The following is a 26839-nucleotide window of genomic DNA, read 5'->3' as shown; positions in this document are numbered from 1 at the left end:
TTTTGGAAAGAAGCTTGTCTAAGAATAAAGGAAAGGCAAAGATGCACAACTGCACGATAGAGGAGTATATAGAAAACAGCTGGGCTCACCCACTAACAGAAGAATCACAGCCTGATGTTACCTGCCACATCATGGTGTTTACTCACCAGACAAACCAAGTACTCCACTTAGTGTTGTCTTTGACCCCGCCTCCCAATATCAGGGAGCCTCTCTGAATTCCTTCCTCTGCAAAGGACCTTGCCTCATTGGAAATTTGCTGGGTGTCTGCTGCGTTTCCGTGAAGACCTTGTTGGTTTTGCTGGGGATATCTCCAAAATGTACCAACAAATCCTCCTACCGGAGAGAGACACTCATGTTCATGGATTTCCTGTGGTGAAATCTCCAAACCAAGAAACAGCCCACCAAGTAACTCCTGTTGCGAGTGACCTTTGGGGACAAACCATCACCCGACATGGACAGTGATGTTATGCTGAAGATTGCTAAAGAAAATGAGAGTGAGTACACTGATGCAGCCATAATTTTGCGCCGTGATCATTATATGGACGATCTGATTCACTTGTGTCCAACCCCTCAGTTAGCAGCAAGCCGAATGACAGCACTCGATAAGCCTCTTGCCCAAGGAAGTTTTAAGATAAAAGAATGGCATTGCTCTTCCCAGCCAGAAAGAAAGGAAAAGCGAGACAGCAATCCAGTCAAGCCAGCCATGCCAAAGGAAAGAGTCTCAGATTCTCTCAGATTCACAACCCACTCGGACTAGCTTCAGCAGTTACAATCAAGGCAAGAGTTGCCCTGCAGGATATCTGGAGGTCAAAGCAGTTTGACTGGGATGATCCTTTACCAGAGAAGATCAAAGACCTATGGCATAATTTGTTTGAAGATATAGAGAAGCTTAAGGGCGTGAAATTTCCAAGATGTCTTAAGCTAAGTATTACAAGTGGACCGTCTCAATTGCATGTCTTTGAAGATGCCAGCAGCAATGCTTATGGAGCTGTTGCATACCCCCTGTGGCCTACACCAGATGTTCCTGAAGTTTACTTGATTTCAGCCAAAGCAAGAGTAGCCCCCCTTCGTCAGAGTACAGTTCTGCATCTGGATATTGTAGCAGCTCTAATGGCATCAAGGCTAGTCTAAACAATTTATGAAGAATTCAATGAGAAGCCCGAGTCCATGGAATTATGGTCTGATTCAAAGGTAGTTCTCCATTGACTTCCCTCAGACTCCTCCCTTATGAAAGCACTTGTAGGTGTTCATGTCGCAGAGACCCAATCCACATGGAATGAAGAGCATTGGAGATAAGTTCCCATCGACTTTAACCCAGTAGATGATCTCTGGAGAGGACTTCCCATCGAGGAACTCAATGGCTGATGGATGAAAGGTCCCGCTTTCCTGAGGAAACCCAGGGAAGAATGGCCCGCAGAGAAACTAGACAGCCCCATGGCAAATAACCCCAAGATGAAGAATGCAAAACACAAACTGGTTGGAGCCATTGTCCAGAACCAAGATATTTTGAAGCCAAGCACCTTCTCCAGCTGGCAATGACTGCCTATTGCATGCATGTGTTTTCCATCTAATGCAAAGCAAAAAGCAAGAAACCAGGTATCCAGTAACAAAGTACACGAAGGACCTCTGGTCTCAGAAGAGATGGATCAAGCAGAACACCACTGGATAATGTAGGTACAGAGAGATCTGGAAGATTGGCAAAATTGCTTTAGTAATTTGGCACCATTTGCTAAAGGTGTGGTGAAAGTAGGAGGAAGGCTAAGACATGCACCTCTTACCTATGAAGAGATCTATCCCATACTTCTGCCAGCAAGCCATCCATATCCAAGCTGATCATGCGAGAAATACAAACTCGAGTTGTATATGGTGGACCTGAAAGAACCCTGTCAGAAAGTCGCTGCAAGTTCTGGATAACTCGTGGGTGAAACAGTGTTCCAGATAAGTAAGGGGTCTCAAGTCAAAAACCCGACAAGGTCAGCAACATGACCCGAGAAATTAATAGAAAATTTATGATGATTTGGTGGAAGCATTGGAGATTGACCCATTGATATTCCTCATTGACACCATACCTTGAAAATTATCTGGAACCCTGTGAAACCTTGCAAAGGAAGTGGTCAAAGATTGTACAATTTGCAGAAAGCTTCACCAGGCACCACATAGCACCCCAATGGCCAATTTGCCACCCGAGAGGTTGAAACCATTTTCCCCTCCCTTGTCTGTGACTGGTGTTGATCTTTTTGGCCCCATCAACTTGAAAACTAGACAAAACAGAACAAAGAAAGCCTGAGGAGCACTGTTCACCTGTGCAACTGTTTGCACCATTCACCTGCAGATTGAAGAAGATCTGTCTACTCAATCATTCATGCATGCCCTGCGGCATTTCGCAGCACACCATGGATGGCTACACACGATCTCAGGCAAAGGCAAGTCATCTGTTGGAACTGAGAAGGAGTTGAAGAAGCTAGTACAAGAAGGAAGAAATCAAATTGAAGAATCTTCTGCTCTCCACAGAATTCGCTGGATTTTCACCACACCCCTCAGTCCACGCCAAGGTGAAATTTATGAGAGTCTTATCAAGCAAACAAAGCACGCTTGAAAGCAATCATGGGTTCTCAGTCTCTTTCCTGGAATGAAATGTCTACAATTTTTGCACAAGTTGAATGCCTCATCAACAGTAGGCCACTAAGATACCCTTCCAATGATCCCAATGACGCACAGCCTTTGTCTCCAAACCACATTATCCTTGGTCAAGCAACAGCTGCAACAGTACCCCAAAGCCCATACCAAGAAACAAGAAACCTCTGTAAATGTTTTGAATTTGTTCAAATGCTGCTTAACCATTTCTGGAAGCGCTTTGCATGCAAGTACTACCCAACGTTGATGAGAAGGGCGAAATGGCAGCTCAAGACAAGACAATTTTAGGTTTCGATTTCAGTTGCGATCAGCATCGGTATTGCGAACATTCAATTGTATTCAAGCTTCATCGTATTAGCTCTTCCAGGCCACAGAGATCAACTCTCCAGAATCTACTAATCAACTACAATAAAGATTAAAGAAATCTCTGGTGGTTTGATAATGTTTGTCGCCTTCTGCACCAACCACTGATAGTCTTCTCTTCATTTTCGATCTCTTTACATTTTCCACGGGATTTTGAACACATAGCATTTGACTTGGCCAACAAATCCAACAAAATTCCCTGACTTTTCACTGACTTTGACAAGAACTTAAATTTTCCCTGACATTTGCATAATTCCCTATTCCCTGCCCTTGAAAAATTTGTGTTTTTGCCTGACTTTTCACTGACCATGGCAACCCTATTGATTCACACACTCTTTAGATATTATCTCCTGAGAAGAACTTTTCAGGTCAAAATCATTTCTCAGAGTGTGGCTTTAAAAGGGACACCAAGACACTATGTCACCTTAAGTAAAAGAACTTACTTCCTATCAGGTTATTTCTTCTATCTCCGTATTCATCTGGTGAAGCTGACTGGTTATGGCTCTTTCCTTTGCGTTTTCCAGATTTAGAGGTCTTCCCTTTTGCCTGCTTGTCTGAAAGAGTAAAAACAAATTTTACCACTCCATGCATTTTTTATCAATGTGCTGTTCAGACATAGTATGCATGTGCCCATAAGTGTGTGGGCAGTTATCAACCAGTCCATTATAGCTGGGTTACAGACATAAGTTTGGCAAGTGATGCATAGCCAAAAAAATTTTTGATGGGATACATACATACATTACTTTATTTACCCTCAGATTTCAGAGTAGCTTATGCAGCTATCTCTGAGCATTTAACCATCAGATGAGAGATAGACCACCACACTGGGAACTACGTCCCCTACTCTTTTTGATCAGTGTGTGGGTTCTTTTACGTCCCACAGAATTAACTATGAAGAGTAGTGAGATGGCACCTTTGGTTTATCATCCTTATCCGAGAAGACTAGAAAGTCTAACCATTTGCAGATGTCATTACAAAGGCAGCACTTTCTCCTCCATTATTTAAAGACCTTGAGTGTTGGTCCAGCCAGGGTTTGAACCCACAACCTCCTGCACGCTAGTCTGGTGCTCTACCACTGAGCTAGCCGGTCGGCAGTTAAAATGTGACAGTCTGTCGGAAAATTGGCTAACAACAACAGATTTGGGGAACTACAGAAATACAACAAATACTTGACAAATTTCCACAAAACTCCCATTGGAAAGGCTTGTGAAAACAGATTTTTGCTATATATTGTTGAAGTCTCACTCTGCAATTCAGTGAAGTTTTTATGTAAATCTAGGTCTTGTCTTTTACTTACTCAGTAAAGCAATGCAGTTTCAGCAATGCAGTTATTTCTGTCACAGGGATCCATATTGGTTTTTTCTGCAAGTCGTCAGCCGGGCAAGTATGCCAGATGACATACTTGCCCTTCAAGAATGGCAGCAAAACAGCATGTAAATGGAAAGTTTACTTTTTAATTATATTCACATGACCAGTCTCCCAGTACTTCATATCTGTAGTTGTGGCTGTCGGCGGACAACAAAATCCAGGTACAAAATAATGAAAACCAAGGTTTCTTTGATTGCCATGTCTGAAAGGAACACTTTTGCTTTTCCTACTCGTATTTGGCTTGTTTTTCCTTTACTAAATGCCTTGTCCTGATCAAGACAATTGATGCAATTACGCCACGTGTTTTTGCAGATGCAGTTGATGCAGATGTAGTAGAGTGTCACACAGAGCATCAGCGGTTGAGAAAATGAAATTTGAGCCTGCAATGATTTCACTCATGGAGAATACCACATCTACTATATCTACCACATCATCCAAGATGGACCAAACTGACGATTTTATCATGACGGAAAGCTACAAATCTTTCTCAGTCTGTTTTCTTAAAGTTCCAAATGGATGACAAGTGGTCAGAATGTAGGGAACTCACAGGAAAACTTAAGAAATGGTAGAGTCAAACTAAACTCATCCAGACAAGTTTTCATATTGGTTTGGATGTCCCTACAATTTTTTAGTTGCCATGGATGACGGGACGACTGTGAATATGGATCCCTGTGAGTGTCATAACGTTCCTCCACAGTTTTCTTAAGAGGACACTGTCTGCGGAATATTTGAGAAGAATCCTTCTCACCATGAATTGCCAATCACTGCCCAGACAAAAGATATGAGGGAGAAGATTCAGCCTAGGCAGTCCTGATGACAGGGATGTGTAAAACACTATAAGTACAAGTTCCTGAAAGAGAGGGGGTGGCTAAATAATTGGATACAACTTACAATACAATCATTTAACTTGGTTAAAGAGAGAGAAAACCCGTAGTGAATTAATGTGCACATATAGGTAAGCAAGGCACTGGGAATCTGATAGGTATTTAAAGGAATCCATTCACTAGATGATAGGAGCATGTAAATACTGCTTGCCACTTAGTTATACAGAAATTTTTGCTGTTATACTGTCTTGTTCCCAATCCTTACCTGTTTCATTCAACACAAACAATGAAAAACACACCACAAATTTTGCTACACAACCTTTTTATATTATCACCGTGTTAAGACTATTTACATTTCATAATTTGAAACTTTAAAAATTAAAAACAATAATATTATTCCATTTGGCACTACATCACTTGTTTAATTTTTATCTTTGCTACGATTATCAGTTGAGTAAGACATGACAGAAGTTTGGTGAAAAAGTTTTAGCCTTAAAATTATGGTATTGTCATAGGCAACTTACCTCATCTCCATAGGTAACAATATCAACAGCCGTGCGTCGCCTGTTGCATTGCCTACAATAATTATAGTTATTTTGTGTGCTTTGTTGCCATTGATGTCAAAGGCTCACAAGATGCCACCGGAAACAGAGCCAGTTGCCCGTGACAACATAATTTTCACATTAAAACCTGCTGACCAAACTTCCATCATGCCTTACTCAGCTGATAATTGTAGTATCATCCTGTATTCAAAACAGGTTCACAGAATTTTTGAGATTGTGCAATGTTACGCATTATCTCATATAGTCACCATCTGTGAAGGTTTGAGGATTTTTTGAAACCTGAGAATCTCTCTCCCGATGAGAGTTAATAGTTCATGAAGATGGTAAAAACTTACCCGATGAGAGTTAATAGTTAATGAAGATAGTGAAAACTCGAGACAAGATCAGACTGCGCATTTACAAAGCAACAGACAAGTTGATATTTGAAATGTAAACCGCCTTTGCTTCTAGTCAAATCCCTTCTAAACGGCTCAAACAGAGCCAGGAACACACGTAAGTAACATTGCATTTATTTTGTAAATGATTAATATGTTATTGCTGATAAAGTGTTCGGGTCTCCTGTGCTTTGGGCGAGCGAGAAGATTTTCATGAATGCAAATCGAATCGGAGCTTTAAAGCTACCTACAAGCCAAAATTTAAGCTTGTTCTTTTGTTTTTTAAGCAATGATGCAGTGAATAAATCCCAACTTGCAGTGTTGCAGTGATCTCAAACCCTTCGGTGTGCGATGTTTGTTTTTTACGCTACGGTGTTCAGTAAAATAAAGTTATTTGTGGTGCTGTTGTTTATGACAAGCGCTTACCTTGGCGTTTTTAAAATTTTTACTAAAAAACAGACCAACACTGTCTAGTTTATCTTCAATATATTTCAGCTGCAAATCCAAAGCTGTCTTCATTAATGCATAACTTAACAAATAACTTTACCTCTGCCACAATGCACCTGGAACTCAGCCTTCGAGAGACACATGGAAATCATGAACAAGGACAGATTTTATGGGTTGATCCACACCTGGGGGAGGGGGGTACTTGACCCATGTTTGGGTATAGGGGAGCTACCGGGGGTTTGAAACAAGACCCTGTTTAGGACAAAAATACTGTAAAAACCCCACCCTGTGTAGGACAGAAAGACAAAGAAACTAGACCTACAGGTATGATCTATTCTGTCAATACACATTAGTTACAATACTGATAAGTGTTAAAAAAATTTTTCACGACAACAATAGCATTCTTGTCCAGAAAATGATCTGATGTTGATTGACGACTTTGTAATGGTCGGTTAACATCTCTTGGCTCGTAATACCATACCCTGTTAAGGACAAGTTCTGACCCCGTTTAGGACAGAGGCGAGTAAAATATACCCTGTTCAGGACAGCGAGGTCAAGCAGCACCTCCTTGTATAGCCCAAATAAGGGAGTACCCCTACAACAAGATTCCCCGTACGTGACTGAGCATAAAGACAGTAATACGATTCCCCTGTAATGTGACGTCTCAGTGATTGCAACACTCTCACTGGTGGCGGCTTCCCACACAATGGCTCTTGAAGATTAAAGCACAATCATAAGCAATTATTGTCCTGTCCATGACATCTTTACATGGTGGCAGCAGTGGGATAGCTGGAACAAGAAGCGAACCCACAATCACACAATCAACCATGGCCACTGGATATATGTTACCACCACCTCCTCCACTCAAGATTCATGATGGTAATGTAGTGGAGAAATGGAAAAAGTTTTATCTTGCCTGGAGCAACTATGCACTTGCAACAGAGCTAAACAAAAAATCCGAGCCAGTACACGTGGTTACACTGCTGACAGTCATTGGAGAGGACGCAAGAGATTTTTACTCTACCTTCGACCGGGCAGATGAAGCAAACAAGAATAAAATTGAGCTGGCGTTGCAACATTTCGCTGATTATTGTCAACCCTGCAAAAACATCTCTTTCCAGTGTTATCACCTTAATAAGCAGGCTCAGGAAGCAGGTGAGAGCTACAACTAATATAAAACAGCACTTAGAAAACTCGGCGAAGGCTGCGAGTTCAACACTATCACACCCGAGGAGATAATGCGTGACTGTTTAATATTCGGCATCCGTGATGTTAAAGCTCGGGAAAGAATGCTACGAAAATCTCAGCTTACACTGAAGAAAACCAATGAAATTTGCTATGCTTTGGAAAGTACAGCTGCACAAATGAAAGAAGCCAGCAAGGGAGACACTGTAAATTCAGTAAGTTTCCACAACAAATTTGGTTGGCATCCATGTGGCAACAAAGGAGACAAAGGAGACACTGATGAGTCAACAAAGGCATATGGTAATTGTGGGCAGATACATGATCTGAATAACTGCTTTGCTCACAGGAAAACATGTGATAACTGTGGTAAACGTAATCATTTCACAGCCTTATGTTGCAGTGGAAAGTGTTGAGGTCCACACCTGACTCAAAGCATTAAGGCTGTTGATCAAGAAATCGGTCCTGACAACAATTCAGACGAAACATACGTGGTTAGCAACATTGCAGCTGTCACGCTCGATGATGAACAACTCATGACACTACAGCTTTCATCTGGGAATTACCTACGTTTTCAGGCCGACACTGCTGCACAGTGCAACATCATTCCAGTACAGCTGTACAGGAAAGCTGCTAATGATCCCGATCTAAAAGAGGTCAAGCCTTCAAAGTTAACTATCTCGGCCTATGGCGGTCCCCAACTTCCAGTTGTGGGACAAGTCACCATGAGAGTGTGGCATGACAGTTTTAAGTGCTTATTAGATTGCAAGTCGGTTGATCACAAGGACATTCACCCCATTCTAGGGCAGAAGATGTGTATTGGCATTAACATTGTCCAATACACCGATAATGACGCTATCAACAAACCAAGAACAGGGAATGCGGCAGTCTATTCAGTGGCGGATAATACAAACGGAGACATGTTGAAAGAAAGTCTTCTGAAACACTTCCCAGAAGTTTTTGCAGAAGAGGTTGGGCAACTAGACACCGAATACCATATCAAGATTCACCCTACAGTGAGTCCTGTCCAGCATCCACCCCGCCGAGTACCTGTTGCAGTACGTGAACAGCTTAAAGCTGAGCTAGGCCTACGGTGGAACAAGACATCATTACCCCTGTAACAACACCAATGCCATGGGTCAGTTCCCTCGTGGTTGTTCCCAACAAGGATGGGAAAATAAGGCTGTGTTTGGATTCCAACGACCTGAACCAAGCGATTCAGGGAGAACACTACCCTCTTCCAACCATAGAGGATGTAGCGACCCGTTTGCACAGAGCCAAGGTGATCACGAAACTTGATGTCAGAAATGGTTTCTGACACGTCAAACTAGATGACAGCTCGTCCTATCTAACCACATTCAACATGCCATTTGGTCACTACCGGTGGAAACGTATGCCCTTTGGAATCCGGTCAGCCCCAGAGATATTCCAGCACAAGATGTACAAGCTGATTGAGGGGATGTCCCACGTTGATGTGGTGGCCGACGACGTTGTCGTTGTTGGTTACGGAGAAACACAAGAGCAAGCGAAACAAGACCATGACAAGAACCTGATGGCATTCCTTCAGCTGTGCCAGGATTGCGGACTCAAGCTTAACATCGAAAAGTTCACACTTAAACAAATGTAAGTGTCTTTTATTGGACATGTGGTGACCGGTGATGGCCTGCGAGTGGACCCAGGCAAGGTTAAGGCTATCCGCAACATGCCCGCCCCTACAGATAAGGCAGGAGTGCAGAGGCTACTGGGCACGGTGCAATACCCAAGTAAATTTCTCCCCAACCTGTTGGGTATGACAAAACCTTTACGAAAGCTGACATAGCAGGATGCTGAAAGGTGCTGGGAAGATGCACAGATCACAGCGCTTTGCCAACTGAAGGAAGCAGTCACTCACACCCTAGTCCTGCATTACTACAACCTCAGCGATGAAGTTACGCTTCAATGGGATGCATCAAAGTCGGGTCTAGGATGGGCAGCTCGTAGCCTACGCCTCCAGAGCTCTCACACCACCGGAGACATGTTACGCGCAGATCAAGAAAGAGCTGTTAGCTATTGTTTTCACATGCGAAAGATTTGATACATCGATGGCAGGGATGTTTGCAGTTGAAACAGATCACAAGCCCTTGGAGGTCATTGCCCGCAAAACACCCAACTCAGCACCACAATGCCTTCAGCAAATGCTCCTTCCTTGTTCCTTGCAGACACCCTCAGCAGAGCCTTCCCGCCTAAAGCGCATGTGTCTGCACTTGTGCATCAGCTAGAGGAGATAGACCACAAAGCTTCACTTCCTGTCAGTGATGCCCAGTGGCATCAAATTGAGAATACCTCAGCGGATGATCCAATATTCCAAGAACTATGATCGGTTATACAGCATGGCTGGCCCTTGAACAGAGCCGATGTTGCCCAGTGCCTGTATCCCTATTTTGACATAGGAGATGAGCTCACCCTGCAGGGCAAATTGGTTTTTAAAGGGCAACAACTGGTCGTACCAGTCTCACTTCGCAAGGAACTAATGGCAGAAACCCACGCATCCATTCCCATATCGGTGTAGAGGCCTGCATCCGGCAAGCACGTGACAGTCTCTACTGGCCACGGATGATGACGGAGCTGAAGGAATACATCACAAAGCATGATGTCTGCATGGCAACACTGCAGTGAGCAGAGCAAGGAATCAATCCTGCAACATGACTTTGCAACAAGACCCTGGTCCAAAGTGGCTGTTGACCTCTGTGACCTTGACGGGCGTATCCTTCCAGTCATATCAGACTATTATAGCAGCTACATAGAGGTTGCACGCATCACCTCGATCACATCCAGGTCAATCATAAAGGAGCTCAAAGCAGTCTTTGCAAGGTTTGGCATTCCAGAGGTTCTTTTGACTGACAACCGAGCTCAGTTCTCCTCAGCAGAGTTTTCCGTCTTTGCGTGAACTTGGGGTTTTGAACATGTGACGTTATCACTTAGGTACCCACAGTCCAATGGCAAGGCCACAAATGCCGTCAAAACCATAAAGCGACTGTTCAAGAAATGCAAGGACGCTGGCCAGTCAGAGTTTTTGGCCCTATTAGACTGACGCAATACTCCGACTGAAGGAATCAGAACCAGCCCTGCGCAACATCTTAGGGGACGCCGATGCAGAACCCCATTACTGGTTGCAGACAACCTACTTAAGCCCCACTATGACACCGAAGCTGATACCCAGGCTCTAGTAGGGCCGAAGCAGTGGCAACAGTACTATTACAACAGAGCTACTAAGCTCCTGAACACCATCACGCCTGGTGAGACAGTACACATGAAACTCCCTGGCCAGGACACTTGGAGCCCAGGAACCTGTACTGAAAAGCTGGAAAACAGGAGCTTTATGGTAAAGATGAACAACACAGTCTACATGCATAACTGTAGACACATCCAGAAAACAAATGAATTGCCTATCACTGTGCATCCAGAAGCAGACGAAGTTTTGCCAGCACTCCGCAAGGACAACCTGGCTACATCCTCTCACCCTAACAGTGAGGTACCCGTCACTGACCATGAAAAAAACACTGATCTCAAGAGGTCTAGTCATATCTGCCAAACACTGGTTTGGCACAAGGACTACGTAATGGCACAAAAATAAGTTTGGTTACCTTACCAAATGCGGGCATGTGTTCAGATAGCCCAACAGTGGGACTGTACACAAATGACAGCACCATATATTTTAGCATTTTATCTTTATTTGTTTTGTTCTGTAAGTGGAAAGATGTAACAAGATTCCCCGTACATGACTGAGCATAAGGACAGTAATACGATTCCCCTGTAATGTGATGTCTCAGTTATTGCAACACTCACTGGTGGCAGCTTCCTGCACAATGGCTCTCGAAGATTAAAACACAATCATAAGCAATTATTATCCTGTCCATGACATCTTTACATCCTCCCCCTGGGATCTGCACTGACGACAAAATCGTCCGTTATTTGTCTGACTTGACAAAATTTATTTGCGCTAGCGCATCTGCACTGTTTGTTTACAGCTTGACACGTTACTCATTCTTTGCTTTCAATCAACTCATGGTTTCAACCCAGACCCTTTCTTTGGTCCATTTCTCATAGGATTTCCCTTTTGCTGCCATGGCCTGTAAACTGTTTTTGAACTCCTCCATGTCATTCTGGCTGATTTGTGGACATCATCTGATTACTATTATTGTTGTTCCACAGCATCAGCACATTCTGCTGTGTACCACTGACACCAGGCAAATTGGGCATGGGCCCACAGGCACTTCAGTCGTTAGGATTTAAGTTGAAATAAAGAGGATAATCCATGCGCATAGCTCGTTCAGTTGAACGTGATTGTTTGTGGTGTCTGATTGCGATATATAGAGCAAGAGGTCAGAAAGAACTGGAACTTGTCACTAATGCCTGTCATGAAAACAAAAGAAAGTAACACGGACAAAAAGTTTGTAGGGGGCATGGGTCGCACTGTGGACTTAATTTGTTTTTATTGCGTCATAAATTGTCACACAAGTTTGTCAGGGCATTGACTCGGACAAATTTATCAAAGGAGCCACTGTCTTACACTACCAGGATCAATATTTACATTGGACATAAAATAATTCTGCCATCGCATGCTTACAACATGTGCGACCCTAACTATGGCTGAGAGACCGATGTCGTGCCCCGAAGCAGGTCATATCTTGCCTAATGGCCTTAAAAAACATTTTTTATTTTTCATGCTTCAATGTCAATCAAATCTGAAATTCTGCAATGAATTAGATTTCACAACACAAGCATGCCCTGTGCATAAAGATCTTGCGTCAAAATTTTCCCAATTGTCACAACACGTTAACAGTTGTAATTCTTCAGTATGGCCAGCCAATTTCACCTGTACAAATTTCAATGCTTTCAGTTTTCACAGTATAGTGTAAATGACTTGCAGCTGATTTTTTTTCAGCAGCAAAATGCACAGCCACAAACTGCTTCATTGTTACCTCTGAGTCTGGGGGTACTTCCTTTATATGGGCTACAAAGGCATGTGCAGCCCATACGGGTATGGTTTTTCAGCCATTTTGGTCATAAATATATTACATAGGGTATCAATTTTGGCCATTTTGGTCTTAAATAGGGTATGGTTTTTGTACTCTAGCCTTGAATTGGGTATGTTGTTTAGAAGAAGCTACTTTTTCATCATTATTGATAAGACCATCAACAAAAGAAAAAAATTATGTTTAGGGCAACTGTGTCAGCTGCAACAGTCATTAATAGGGTATCAAGTTTTTTGGTCTGGTTGTTAATAGGGTAGGGAAAATTTCATATTTTGGTCATAAATAGGGTAAGGTTTTGGGAAGCAGGCCGCACGCCCCCACCAAATTTTTCTGGCAGTACCCCCCTCCCCTGGCCCTCGAGTCTAGAGCAGCCTTCTGTTTCACAAAAGAAGCATCCTCTGGACAGAAAACATCTAAAAAGAAAGGGAGCCAAAGGGAGCAATGGTGCATTGATGACTCTGACCACGAGAAAGTGCTTTTCAGCCGTTTGGGTCGACAATAAAGGTTTTATCTTTATAGGTTTATGTTATGATCAATGAGTTAAATTTTAAATCAAGTTTAATGCATGTAGGGGAAACGTAACACACATTTGAGTCCTACCTACCAGCCAATTAAACTTAGTTGAGTGATCCAAATGGAAAAACTTGAGTAGTATATTGTCAGTTAATCCCTTCCAAATGGTTCATCACAATCAAGTCAATAAAGAAACAACTGTTCTCTGATGTTACAGGCAAATGTCTTGGTTGAGGACAAGGACTGAGAGCAGTCTCTCTTTTGCTCGAAAATCCATGGGGAGGAACACAAAAAACGCAACACATGCAAGTGATGGGTCGTGAGCATGCGAGCGTGATATGCGAAGCTGCGAGCCACCCGTGCTACTCACAGCTTGTGGCTTCACCGCCTGCCCCTTGCATGTCACACTTGCTGTCACACTTGTTTTGCTTCCTTCATTGTGTTCTTCTCCACGGATTTCCGAACAAAAGAGAGACTGCTCAGTCTGTTGAGGACATCAAGACCAACCAGGAGCCATAATTTGGGACAGAGACCTTAAGCTAGCACCATTTCTAGCATTGGCTCTGTCCCTATGATATGGGAGAATTTTGCTATTTTTGTAACAAATTGTGCCATCATGTGCGGCATATGCACGTACATGCTGTGAGGATTTTTGAGGGCATCGGTCGTGGAAATGGTGTCCAAAATGCTCTTGACCCACAACTCAATACAGTACCAATCAGAAGAAACCTAACAGGGAACGCTTGACTGAACACGTTCTGTTTCCGTTCCACTCGCATTCCTGTTCCCGTTCTGTATCCGTTCCGTATCCGTTCTGTATCCGTTCTGTATCCATTCCATTCCTGTTCTGTATCCGTTCTTTATCCGTTCTGTGCTGTTCTGTTAGCATTCCATCGGTAAGCGTTCTTGGAACTCGTTCAGAAGAACGAGGTTTCCGAGAACTCATGTACAAGATTTGCATTTCATGAAATGGGTTAAAACTGTTGCCTTTAAGCAAGAATACGAAGAGTAAACGTAAATTTTCGGAGTGAAAATATGAGTCCAGTTACTCTAAAAATACGGGAAGATGGTATTGTAGCTTCAAGGCCAGTTTATAGTAAGTCTGTTTCCGAAACGATACAAAGCGACCGGTAATCTGTGTGATTGCCCGAGGAAAGAAGTAAACCAGCTTGCCAAGTACTTTTAACGCCATCGATGAAAAAATGCAAGCAAAAGACGAACTTTCGGCTCTTGTATTTACACGAATACTTTTAGCGAGATTTAACATTGAAGTATCGGCGAAAACTGTTCGGCAAATGCAGCAGAAACTTGGCTGGAGGACGTGAGCGGTGCAAAGTACTGACAAAAAGTCAAAGCGAACACTTTGTGATACTTTTTACTGATGTTATTTTCACAGACGAATGCTCAGTTAAGATTGAATGTTATCCTCACCGATCCTTCCGCAAAGTTGGTGAACAACACCGTAAATGAAGGTCAACCACAACATCGATGTTTTGTTTCATTTCTCTTCTTGAGGAAACCTTTCAATCCCAGTCTAACTCACCTTGTCCATCCATTTCCTTATTTGGACAGAACTTGAGCTTGTTGACAATAACAAAATGGCCGTGATGAATACGAAATGGACAAGAAGATGCAGGGAAAATGCTTGCTTAGTGAGTGCAAAAAGAAATAAAAAAAGACAAGATGATTCGCTCTGTCACTTTCTCAAGATCGCCGGGCTGAACAAAAATTGGACGAACGTTTATTTTAAGTTACATCATGTCCAAATCCTTGGTAAGCACTCTCATGGCATAACTTACTAGCATGTGTTCTGCAGGACGTGCTCTCTTATAGTTTGCATTGTGGTGAACGTTTTTTTTCCATCTTCGTGATTCGTAACCATTACGTATCCGTTCCATTTCCGTTCGGTATCCGTTCTGTATCCATTCTGTACCCGTTCTGTACCCGTTCTGTACCTCTTCTGCACCTGTTCCGTTCCCGTTCCTTTCGTATTCTCGTACCCGTTCTGTATCCATTCCGTTCCTGTTCACAAACGCGTTCCCTGTTAGGTTTCTTCTGATTGGTACTGCACGTGTGTCTGTTGGAATTTTGCTTAAGTATTTTCGCCGTAAGCTGCTCAAAATTTGAATGAAGTAAGACAGTGTCGAATTTAAAACACTGACTCAGACTTGAAAGTGCACGCACCGCACTATGCAAATGAGCTACTTTTACGTGTCAGACTTCCCTTTCAAGAACTTTTGCAAACTCACCTGACTCTCCTCACAAGCCCGTCTCTCTAGTTTGGTTTTACTTCCAGGATGCGACGAAGGGACCACAAGTTTTCTACCACGATTACAATGTCTCCAGTTTCAAAGTAACACCTTTATCTTTGCAGTGATTGCCTTCTCACTTATAGCAATTAAACTCCCAGATACTGACTTTTAAATGTAGGCACGCAAGGCATGCAAGAGTTATTTTCTTGTGAATTAAACTCCACCCCCCCCCCCCCCCGCCCAACCCGGAGGTAGCAGCACTCACTCTTAACAGTTATGATAAGGTTAATCCAACAAGTTTGTTTGGTTACGATGTACAGCGTAGAAAGAAAAAAAATTGAATTTGTTTCACTGTAGGTTTAGTTTACAAAACGTTCTTTAGTTTGTATTGTGTAATAGTCGATTGTCTGGGTGAGGGTAGGTCTGAAAAGAACTGTTTTTGGTGACTGACATTTCGACAACTTGAGCAGAAGTCATCTTCAGAGTCAAGTGGATAGTGTTTGTCAGTCAATGGTGTTATAAATCTGCTCTGTTGAAAATGATTGGTCACTGAGTTTAGCAGTTTAGCCACGGGATTGGCTGTAAGACGTGATCAGCAATAGCAGAAGAGTGATCACATTTCGAAAGGACCTTGAAATGTTGTTTTCCGGTCGTGAAGTCTTCGTTTCATTTTCCCAATGTAAAACTCATATCACTGCAGTCCCAGCAACTAGCTTTATAAATGACTTTGGATCACAATTATCCAAAGTCATTTATAAAGCTAGCTGCTCGGACCAGCGCTTTCATTAGAAGCCAGCTACCGCCGGAGCTCTGGCAGCTGTGAGTCATCGAGTCACCAGCTACTTGGCTGTGTTCGTTGACAAAAACTTCAACTAGTGAGAAAATCTCAGATAGTGCAGAGTGTAATTTACATCTCTGATGCAGTAGTCACACAGGTCCTCACCCCTGCTGTTCTCTCCCTTGGTAGTCACCTAGGCCTTTTCCCCTTTGCAGAATATGAGCGGACAAAAACTTGATAAGACATACTCTTAGCCGTGTGTATGTTTCATGTTTGTGTTTTGCCCAAAAATAACTTACAATTACTGTTTGTCAAGACAGTTTTAAATTTATTGCGGTGTTTTATCTTGAGTTTCTTTCATTTTGTAGCATTACTTTTCACGCCAACGTTTGTAATTCGATACTTTTGTTTTCCTCGCCAACGTATGCAACAAGATACCTTTGTTTACACGAAAATATAAGAAAGATGTGTATTTTTTTAACCTACTGCTGGAGATAAATGGAATATAAAAGTTAAATATCTGCTGAAAAGTCGAAGAGGAACGATTTTGTTTTATTCAAAACGTAAATTTTCATTTCACCGATAAACAAGAATTAATCTAATTATTAAATAGTCACATCAAATCATGGAATTGTGCATTCTAATTCTGTTGCCAGACAAGTTGGTGTAAACAATATAGCCACATCAAACTAATACACAATGCCATTGAGTAATACAACTGACGAGCGTTTCAACGAGAAGTATTGAAGGTCGAGATCTTTACTTGACCGAAATTATATCCAACATCAGTGAGTGAGTCACCTCATCGACTGATGAAATTAATTGGAGGTTGCAGTAAGTGCCACGGAGTCTGCGGCAATAATAACGAAGTTTCTTTTGTCACAAATTTACTAGTTTTACATATAACTAACGTGGGAGAGTTTCGGCTGAATATGATCTTTGGGTTCTCTTTCATAGAAGAGGAAATAAACAAGCTGCTAAGGAGAAGCAATATGTTCCGATTCTCTATTTCAACCCTGGCAAACACACAATAAAACAGCAGACGACATTTCCTGAATAGAGCTAGGGAAGATTCCAGAAGATACGCAGTCACAGTAACGTTCTTTGGACTAAGAAAGGAGAACTGACGTTACCTGAAATATAACTGCTATCCCTAGCCAAAACGAGAGTGTGATATCACTCATTACAAAAAATAAAAAAACCGTGCATCTGAACTCGAGAACAGAGTTTACCACACTAGCAATGTTAGAACACATGCGTCTTATATGCTATGAAAGGTTTCTTTCACCTAACATATAGTCGACTTTGACACGAACTAATCTGTGCATGCGTTTGAAGCAAATTGCTTCTGTTCTTGAGAGAATGGCACCACAAGGACAGCATGAGATTTGCAAAACCATATATATATTTTTGCCATGTTATCACGTTTTGTGTAGCGCACTCGGGTACCTACTGCACCCAGCCCCCCTTCCCGCAAGGCTAATTGATTAATTGAAATTAATTAATTAAACAAACATTAAAGTTTACACCTTATGGTGTTAGTGCCTTAGTGTCTTAGCGAACAGCAGCCCCCTAAACCATCCCAATAGTACACTCTGCACTAAAAATGTAACTCTTATAATATTTACTGCCCATATTTTTTTTTTCAGTTCAAATAAACTGATAAAATATTTCTTATATTTGCCTTGACTGTTCGAGTATATAAAAGCGTACACATCCATCGAATACAATTGCAAATTGTAAAACATTCAGCCATTTTCAGCAGTATTGTAATAAAACTTAACCTCGCTTTCAAACTATTACCATGTGGTCGGTCACGCAAAGATGGGGGCAAAGTGTACTCCTGTATACAGTCTGAACAGACTGATTTGTTTACATTCTTTTGAAAGAAATCACGTACCAAAATAGGTATTTGATTAAATTTATTTGACTTCGGAATTATTTTTACATAAACCTATTGTGTTCTTCTTTGCCTATGGATGAATATCAATTGCACAAAGTGAAACGCTTTATTCCAATGATGAAATTTCACCAGTCAACCCAACTGATTCTAAAACTATATGGTCTGAAGTCGCAGATAAGACCTTGTCATCTTTGCAATTTTTGGAAAGTTGTGAGCCATGCAAAGGGTCCTCAATCGAAGAAATCGAGGCTTTATTAGTTCATTGTTTGGTAATTCATTCAACAAGCCTGTTCAGAGTTGTTTGTACACTTGCAGTTGTGAAGGAAGCTGATGTACTTCGGTTACCCAAACAGAGATAAATCATTTATGGGCAGCGAGCGAAAAAGATCGGTTCCAGTATATATTCATCATTGACTTTACTAACTTTGATGCCCAGAAAGCTGGGAATTGTATTTCTGAGAGCTCAAATTTCAAACTTTTCTGGTGGAACATGCCTTCAGATCCCCATGGCAAAGGTGGCCTTTCAGCCACCTATATATCCTGAGCTGCCTACTTTTATACTGGCAGACATCTACTTCAAATGTTATTGAAAGCAGTGTGGGACTGCAATGATTTTTACATTGGGAAAATGAAACGAAGACGTCAAGACTGGAAAACAGAAAAATCTGCATTTTACAAGTCAGTGTTGTACTAGTCAGCATTTTACAAGTCCGTGTTTTACGAGTACAGTCCAGTCCACGAAATATAGTATACCCTCGACATGTCAGACATGACTATCTAATAATCAGATTACTTTTTGTTTATCTGTGAAATGACAATTAGCGTTTTGAAAAATCACCCCTATGTTTTTGAGAGAACAAGAGTTTCCTATCAAGTTACAAACGTTGGCTTGAAAAGTAAAATAGATCATTTTACACTTGTCTGCTTGGTGACCTGGCCTTTGAATGGCAGCGAGGCTGGAGTTGACCTTGTTTTGATACAGACCTCACTGCTTTTGTTGTGTCAATCAGTTGTTCTAATGATAACTAGGTGCATTTACATGACAAAAGCAGAGAGGTCTGTATCAAAACAAGGTCAACTCCAGCCTCACTGCCATTCAAAGGCCAGGTCACCAAGCAGACAACTGTAAAATGGTCTATTGTCACGTTTGATAGTCAATATATTATTTTAACTCATTTTATAATAAGACCTAATTTAGCATGGTCTTATTCTGTTGCCAGAAATGATGGTGGTTTTTTTTTTGGTTTTGACATTCAATAAAACCACTTGAGATTAATATCAATATCAAAACCCATTTAAATGAGAAGACATTAGCCTTACCTAACTTGAGACCAGAAAAACAAGACACATGAAAAGCTGTATTAATTTTGTAAGACGCTGTGAAAATCTGCAGAGTTTGGGAAGTTTCCTTGTAACATTACCCTTCCCAACGCCTGAGAGTTTTTTTGGTTACAAAAAGTCAGTTACAGAAATAAGGAACAATGGGCAGCCACATTGCTTATGTGCATCAGTTCTGATGCATTAGACATAATTGATGCTATGGAGTTTGAGAACGAAGACCAAAGAAAAGACCCAGAAGTGATCTTAGAAAAGATGAAACAATACTGCATTAGGGAGTGCAGTGAGACCTGTGAAAGGTATGTGTTCAACCGTTGGGACCAAGAGTCAAATGAATCAGTTGATGCTTATGTCACTGCATTATGACAATTAGCGAAGACATGCAACTATGGGTCATTAACAGACTCACTTATTCGTGATAGAATGGTGGTGGGCATCAATGACAATTCTGCTCGTAAGAAGCTCCTGCAGACAAGCAAGCTCACTTTAGGACAATGTATAGACATCTGCAGATCTTTGCAGACATCAGCAAGCCAGCTAAAGGATATGCATCAAGAGGATGTCTGTTTCATGAAGGAAGACAAATGAAAAACAGTTGACAAAAAGAAGACAAAGGTTCCAGACAAGAACCAAAACGAGTCACAAGAACGCAAGTGCAAGTTTTGTTCCAGGCACCATCCTTTCACTAAGAAGAACTGCCCTGCATGGGGAACATCTTGCAACAATTGTGGCAAGCCAAACCATTTTGTGCAGTGCTCAAAAAAAAAAACCATCCGGCTGTCCAGGACAAGTAGATTTTCCCTTTGGGCAAGTAACTTTCTCTCCTTACTTGCCCCATGGGTAAGAACCCAGGTAAGCTGTTCACCGACTAAATTTTTGATAACGATTTTAAGAAGAAGAGGTGAATTTTAGGCTCAAGGGTAATCAAGTGTTTAGATGAAGCTTGACGAAAATTTCAATTTACAGCATTGTTTTGTTGATTGCGTGACGCGTGTTCACAGCTCAGAAGTGGTTGCCTGCATGTGATCAAAAGGATTAAAAATAGCCGCCTTGTTGGGCACGAAAACGCTGTGTTTATTTCTTAAAATTTTAGCAATTTTCTGCGAGCATTTTCCAGTTTCCCTGTACAAAACTTAACTCAACAATGTTATATTAAAGTTGTAGAAATTGTATGCAAAAAGAAGCCACATATTTCTACCACAAAAATGAAGCAGCATTTTTGATGCTAAAATCCAGGTAAATCTCTGTTTTCAGCAAAACATACAAGTTTGCTAGTGATAACATACTTGGGCACTGCCGTGCAAAATGAAAAGTATTATATTATTAAAAAGAAATGGATAAGTAAGTCATCAAAATACTTTCAGAGTTCCTGGAAGATGACTTAAAATAGTGTTTCTTTCAAATGAAGACGTTTTCCCTCTATTGAAACTATTTTCTTTCACCCAAATGAAAAAATATGCTCTCGCCGGCAAATTCGACACTGTGCCTGTGTCAAAACTGAAGTGGGAAGGCAACTTGTTGTTAATTCTGCGTGTTATAAATTTCTCACTCTTCTCTTCACAATGATTTCATGGAGCTAGACAAGAGCTATGCAGGTGAACATTCAAGGAGTTGAACACAATCTTCAACGAATTCAACAAATTGATTCAAGGCTGTGTAATAACAAAGATACCCAGCGGGTAATACAGGAACTAGGAAGTAAGTACACGAACAAACAACAACAACTTTGCAAACTTTGTTTCTTCAACTGGGAGGCACTGGCAAAAGATGCTGTGGAACAAAATTTAATTTCTGATGACATTTTTTTATCATGTTTGAAAATTCCAGGAATGTTGAATTTGATGCCATAAAAACATCTGGTGATGGTAAGTGCCTTTATCGCTCTGCTTCCCTTATGGGAATAAAGATCTCCATTTGTTGTTAAGGCTTCTCACTGCAATCGAGCTGTTTTTACATGCATCTTACTACGCAAGACATCCAAAATTTCACACTACTTCAATGTGATTATAACAGTGTTCATCCATGTTAATTATTACAAACCATACAACTTCATAAAAGCGGAATGAAGAAGTTAAAAGTTGTGGAAGTATTACAATATAATGGCATAAACTTGAAAATGATCAGCACTAAGAGGACTACAGTCAAGATGGGTTTATTACATTAAAGCATGCCTGTAGTCTGACTTCCATTTTTGGGTTCATGAATTATTAATGAGTTTGAAAACTTGGACAAGTGGGGAAGTGCCCCAGGCAAGCACTGAAAATCTGAGAGTTACTTGCCCAACGAGCAAGGTGGAATTTAAATATTTTTCGAGCCCTGTTGCGGTGTGTTGCTAAGAATCTAAGTAGAAAGTGCTGTCTGTGGTTTACACATCCGAAGATTAGGTGTATGAATATGTGGCCGTGGTTGAAGTGAAAGAGCAGGTTAATGCATTAGCCTCCAGTCGTCACCCTAACAAAGTTTTTGCCACTCTACTGGTCAATGGAAATCAGGAATAGTTTCAGTTAGACAGTGGATGAACAGTAAACATCATGACCGATGAGACAGTGTTAAAGCTCTGTGGCCAAAACGGCTTGAGTGAATTAGAAGAAACCCCTGTGACCCTGGTAATGTACAACCAGTCACAGGTCAAACCCTTGGGCAAGAAGCGATTCAAAGTCGTCCACCCCAAGAACAATAAGAAATACAGCACTGAGTTTCATCTTGTTCGTGGTGATTGTAAATCCATTTTGGGCTTGAGGGCCAGTGAGCACCTTCAGCTGCTAACAGTCAACAGCCAGAATATCCTTTCTGTGGAGTCAAGCGGTGTGGAGGAGAAAGGTCCCAAGGTGGAAGACTACATTTCGCAGTACAGCAATGTGTTTACTGGAGAAGGCAAACTAGAAGGGCTACTCCACTTGGAGATACACAAGAATGTCCAGTCAGTCCAGTTACCTACACGGAAAGTCCCCATTGCCCTCAGAGAGCCTCTAAAAGAAGAATGGACAGATTGTCAAATATTGGAGTGATTCAAACGGTTGATACACCTATGAACTGGATTTCAGCACTTGTGGTCACAACCAAGAAAAGTGGCAAAGTTAGACTGTGTATTGACCAAAAACCATTGAATGAAGCTTTTCACAGAAATCACTACCCCTTACCTACAATAGAGGATGTGCTACTTCTGTTATCAAAGGCCCGTGTGTTCACAGTATTAGATGCAAAAAATGTGTTCTGGCACATACAGCTGGATGAGCCAAGCAGCTTTGCTACTACCTTTGGAACACCTTGGGGATGCTTTTGGTGGCTTCACTTGCTTTTTGGTGTGTCCCCAGCTCCAGAGGAGTTTCAGAAGAGGATTGATATTGCACTTGAAGGCCTACCAGGGCAGAAGGCTATAGCAGATGACATCCTGGTGTTCGGAGCAGAAGACACCGATGAGGAAGCACTCAAAGATCATGACCAAAACCTGCGAGAAGTGTTCGACCGTTGTCAGCAGAAGGGCATCAAGCTCAACTCAGAGAAGATACAGTTCAGACAGAAGCAAGTCAGCTACATGGACCACATCATATCGTCAGAGGGTCTCCAGGCTGATCCAAACAAGCTGAAAGCTATCAATGAAATGCCACCTCCAATGGACAAGGCAGGTGTCCAGACAGTACTAGCCATGATAAATTACGTACAGAAGTTTGCTCCCAACCTAGCAGATTTGGCCAAACCACTGACAGAGCTTGTCAAGAAGGACAATGAGTTTGTCTGGGACAAAGAAGTTCATGGCCAGTGTCTAGATCAAGTGAAGCAGGTTTTAACCCAGGCACCCATGCTCAAGTTCTTTGACCCCCAAAAGAAGACCGTACTCCAGTGAGACGCCTCTATGAGTGGTCTTGGGGCATCCTTGATGCAGTATGGGTACCCTGTGGCATATGCCTCCAGAGCTCTGACGCCTACTGAGACTAACTACGCTCAGATAGAAAAGGAACTACTAGCAATTGTCTTTGGAGTTGAGCGATTTGAGGGCTATGTCTGTGGCAGAAAGATCTTTATTGACACTGATCACAAACCTCTGGAGTCTATTATGAAGAAAAGTCTATTGAGTGCACCAAAGTGATTGCAGAGAATACCGTTGCATCTACAGAAATTTGACTTAGACATTTCCTACAGAAAGGAAACAGAAATGCACATGGCTGATCTACTTAGCCGAGCTTACCTTCCCCCAGTTAAACAAGACATAGTTGACACCCAGGAAGTATGGAATGTTGCTGACACAAGATCACCAACAGAAGTTGAGACTGAGTATGTAGACATGGCAGAGTCTGTGCCCATTCAAAAACTAACCTTGCAGGAAATCAAAAGTGCCACTGAAGTTAAATGCAGAGCTCCAGGCATTAGCTCCTATTATCACACAAGGCTGGCCAGAGAGAAGGGCTGACGTACCCTCCCAGCTGCAGGTCTATTTTCCCTTCAGAGAAGAGTTGTCAATACAGGATGGTGTTGTGTTCAAGGGTGAGGGCATTGTAGTACCATCTAGCCTCAGGCAATGCATGATGGATAAAGTACATGCCAGTCACCTGGCCATTCAGGGGTGTCTCAGGAGAGCCAAAGAAGCCTTCTACTGGCCAAGCATCTACAAGCAAATCACAGAATTCATCGCAAGGTGCAGCATTTGCAACAGCTACAAACCAGAGCAGCGGAAAGAACCTTTGAAATGTCACAAAATACCTATATGACCATGGCAGAGCAACTCAGCAGACCTGTTCGAGCTCGATGGCACCCAGTACTTGATTACAACTGATTGCTATTATAATTTCTTTGAGTTGAATATACTGACGTCTACGACAGCCACAGCGGTTATTAACAAGCTGAAACCTAATCTGGCAAGATATGGTCTTTTAGACTGACTCACCTTTCTTGAAAAAAGCTGCTGATGAACGCCATGACCTACACTTGTCTCTACTGGACTTCCGGAATAAACCATCAGAAGGAATGGACAGCACCCCTGCACAGTGTCTCTTCTCACAGAGAACCCATACCACACTACCCATGGCTAGCCACATGCTTCAGCCAAAAGTCATTCTGATGTACATCTTAATTTGTAACAGACGCAAAACAAGCAAGCGCTCTCCTTCAAGAGAGGTGCTAAAGAACTGCAGCCATTAAAGGATGGTGATGTGGTGTGGGTCCAACCTCTACCAGGTCATTCAAAATGGTTTAAAGTGCAAGTGAGTAGTCAGGAAGCTCTACGCCCCTATCAAGTCCGCACAGAGTATGGTAGGCTCTACCTCCGAAACCATTCACATCTTTACAAAGTTCCTGAGAACTTTCAAGCGATGCCAGACAAAGACACTGAAGAAATTGAAGGCCAATGCTCAAAACTCTACTCCCCGCCAGGAAACCTACTGAGGAGACACTCCAGGTGTCCCCTGAACCTTCAGCATTGCAGTTACCAGATGTTTCACAGCCAGATTTACAGCCAGCTTCGCCAAGTGTTTCCGCCCCCTGTCTCTACTAGAACTGGCAGGATTGTTAGGAGACCTGCTTACCTCAGGGATTTCACCACCTAGGAATCCTGTGTAAAGGCTTTTCAAACAGCTCTGAACAGGGAACACTGTTAGATTTGTTTGTTTAATCTCTTGTCCTTCCGTCTATTGCCTACCCTACCGTCCCCTCATTTCCTTGTTTTGTTTGTTCAAGAAGGGAGATGTAACAATGTTATGATGTCACAGGCCCTTTGGGCTTGCGCAGTAGAATGAGATGTATACTGGATGTAGTTGTAGTTGTATTACGGCTAGTAATGGCGGCTTTTATGAGCTTTTATGATGTATCCCAGATGTAGTTGTTGTTGTATTACGGCTAGTAATGGTGGGCTTTTATGAGCTTTATTAAAACCATTGTGTTATTATTGTTTGGTCTTGTTTATACTACGCCACACTGCACAAGGAATCTGTTTCATGAAAGGAAGAACCACTGTGTCACCTCAAAGTCTCCTCTAATTGAGTCCTAAGGAATAGTTGAAGAGGTTCCATACCACAAACCTTTAAGAAAATCTCTGCTAAAAATTCCCACTTTTAAGAATTTCTGTTAACGGAAGATATTAAAATGCCGCTGAAGACACTAAGAAAAGAGATGTCCAAATATTTATATCAAGTTAAAGTTTCTAGACTGTATGCTGCTAGATTGGCTTCTTGTTTGTTTATTCTGACCGTGTGAACAAGAGTGACTGATTCGATGTGAAGTATATATGAAGTAATTCATATTTGAACTGCAGTTGTAGATGAAAGTGAAGAATGATCATCGCAGTAAATTTTCCAATTTAAGCAATTGTAAAGGAGAAGCCTGAAAAACTCAGGGCTTCAACAGGATTCGAACCCGTGACCTCCGCGATACTGGTGTGATGCTCTACCAACTGAGCTATGAAGCCACACATTGGAAGCGAGGTCAATTAATTGAGTTCATATCTTCCTGTGAGGGGTGAAATGATGTGAAGTATATATGAAGTAATTCATATTTGAACTTCAAGCACCGCGAAAACATGAAGATCAGAGCCCTTTCAAGTAAGTTTTGACAACAGATCACAGATTTAAAGCAGCTTTTCGGACTTAAGAAACAAAAATGGTAACGTACATTATTACTCTGAAGTTGAATTCAACTTTTGGAACAATTGGTAAAGCCACAGGCGTTAAAATGACTGCAAAAGCAGTCGGCAAAAACTCAAGCTTTTGCTTTAGCGTGAAGAATAACTTGAACATGCAGTCATGCAGCAAAGCATGTCTACGAAATTTTGAACATTTTTTTCCTTTTAAATAGGTTTCATCGCCTCAGCTTGAATGAAAATTCATTGTTATTAAACTTCCTTTTGCATTTCTTTCATTTTGTCCCCTGTATTAAGGAATTTTAGGTTTCAAAAGTGAACAGTAACTTGCACGCTGGATTTCTGCATATCTAATTTACAGTGACCTCCAGGCAGTTTGTTTATTTAGTTTATTCGCTTTGTTCAAGTATTTTTTGGAGTCTTATTCAGCTACTACAGAACTGCCAAGAAAAGAACTAAATGGCCACTGTGACAGTAATTTAACACAGTTGAAATACGACCGATCTCAAAATAATTGGCTTGTTTTTGTCGTCTTTTTCATTTACAACTTTCATCTTTCTTTCGCAGCGCCGTAATATGTCGTCGCGCTGTGAAAAAATTACTTGATTTCTTGTTTTCAGAGTGATTTTTACACGAGTTCTTTGCTTTTATTTTTCGTTGCTTTGTCAAATGTTAGCCGTTATAGTACAAGAATGAAATCCTGTACTATTTGGTTTC

The 26839-nt window shown here is 41.7% G+C and overlaps 2 protein-coding genes and 1 pseudogene across 6 annotated transcripts in view; 2 read left to right on the top strand and 1 right to left on the bottom strand.

Annotated features, from left to right (window-relative positions):
* Positions 1-26839, bottom strand: part of LOC110065452 (A-kinase anchor protein 10, mitochondrial-like) — a 98618-nt gene that overhangs the window by 64284 nt on the left and 7495 nt on the right. For 3 of the 5 annotated variants that reach the window (XM_089279223.1, XM_089279222.1, XM_089279224.1), the window contains exons 1-2: positions 6674-6740; positions 3441-3551 (exon numbers count right to left, since the gene is read on the bottom strand). In XM_089279223.1, the coding sequence (XP_089135349.1) occupies positions 3441-3551; positions 6674-6725 (163 nt within the window). In that variant the 5' untranslated portion in view covers positions 6726-6740. Of the gene's footprint in view, positions 1-3440; positions 3552-5713; positions 6620-6673; positions 6741-26839 lie in introns of those variants that run through there. The other 2 variants (XM_089279225.1, XM_020772588.2) reach the window with 2 other exon arrangements.
* On the top strand, positions 6862-11639 carry LOC149097277 (uncharacterized). Its single transcript, XM_089279228.1, has one exon. The coding sequence runs from the start codon at positions 7329-7331 to the stop codon at positions 7743-7745; it is 417 nt and encodes a 138-aa protein (XP_089135354.1). The 5' UTR covers positions 6862-7328; the 3' UTR covers positions 7746-11639.
* LOC149097276 (uncharacterized) lies at positions 23642-25094 on the top strand (annotated as a pseudogene).

The sequence above is a fragment of the Orbicella faveolata genome, unplaced genomic scaffold (genome assembly GCF_042242905.1).
Source record: "Orbicella faveolata isolate gen_17 unplaced genomic scaffold, um_ofav_v1 contig_47, whole genome shotgun sequence".
Lineage (NCBI taxonomy): Eukaryota > Metazoa > Cnidaria > Anthozoa > Scleractinia > Merulinidae > Orbicella > Orbicella faveolata.
Note: the sequence above shows the minus strand (reverse complement) of the source record. Positions and strands in the feature narration are given on the sequence as shown.

Bases quoted from the DNA above. Each gene is read 5' to 3' on its own strand.
- LOC149097277 (XM_089279228.1), top strand. From the start codon at position 7,329: ATGACATCTTTACATGGTGGCAGCAGTGGGATAGCTGGAACAAGAAGC.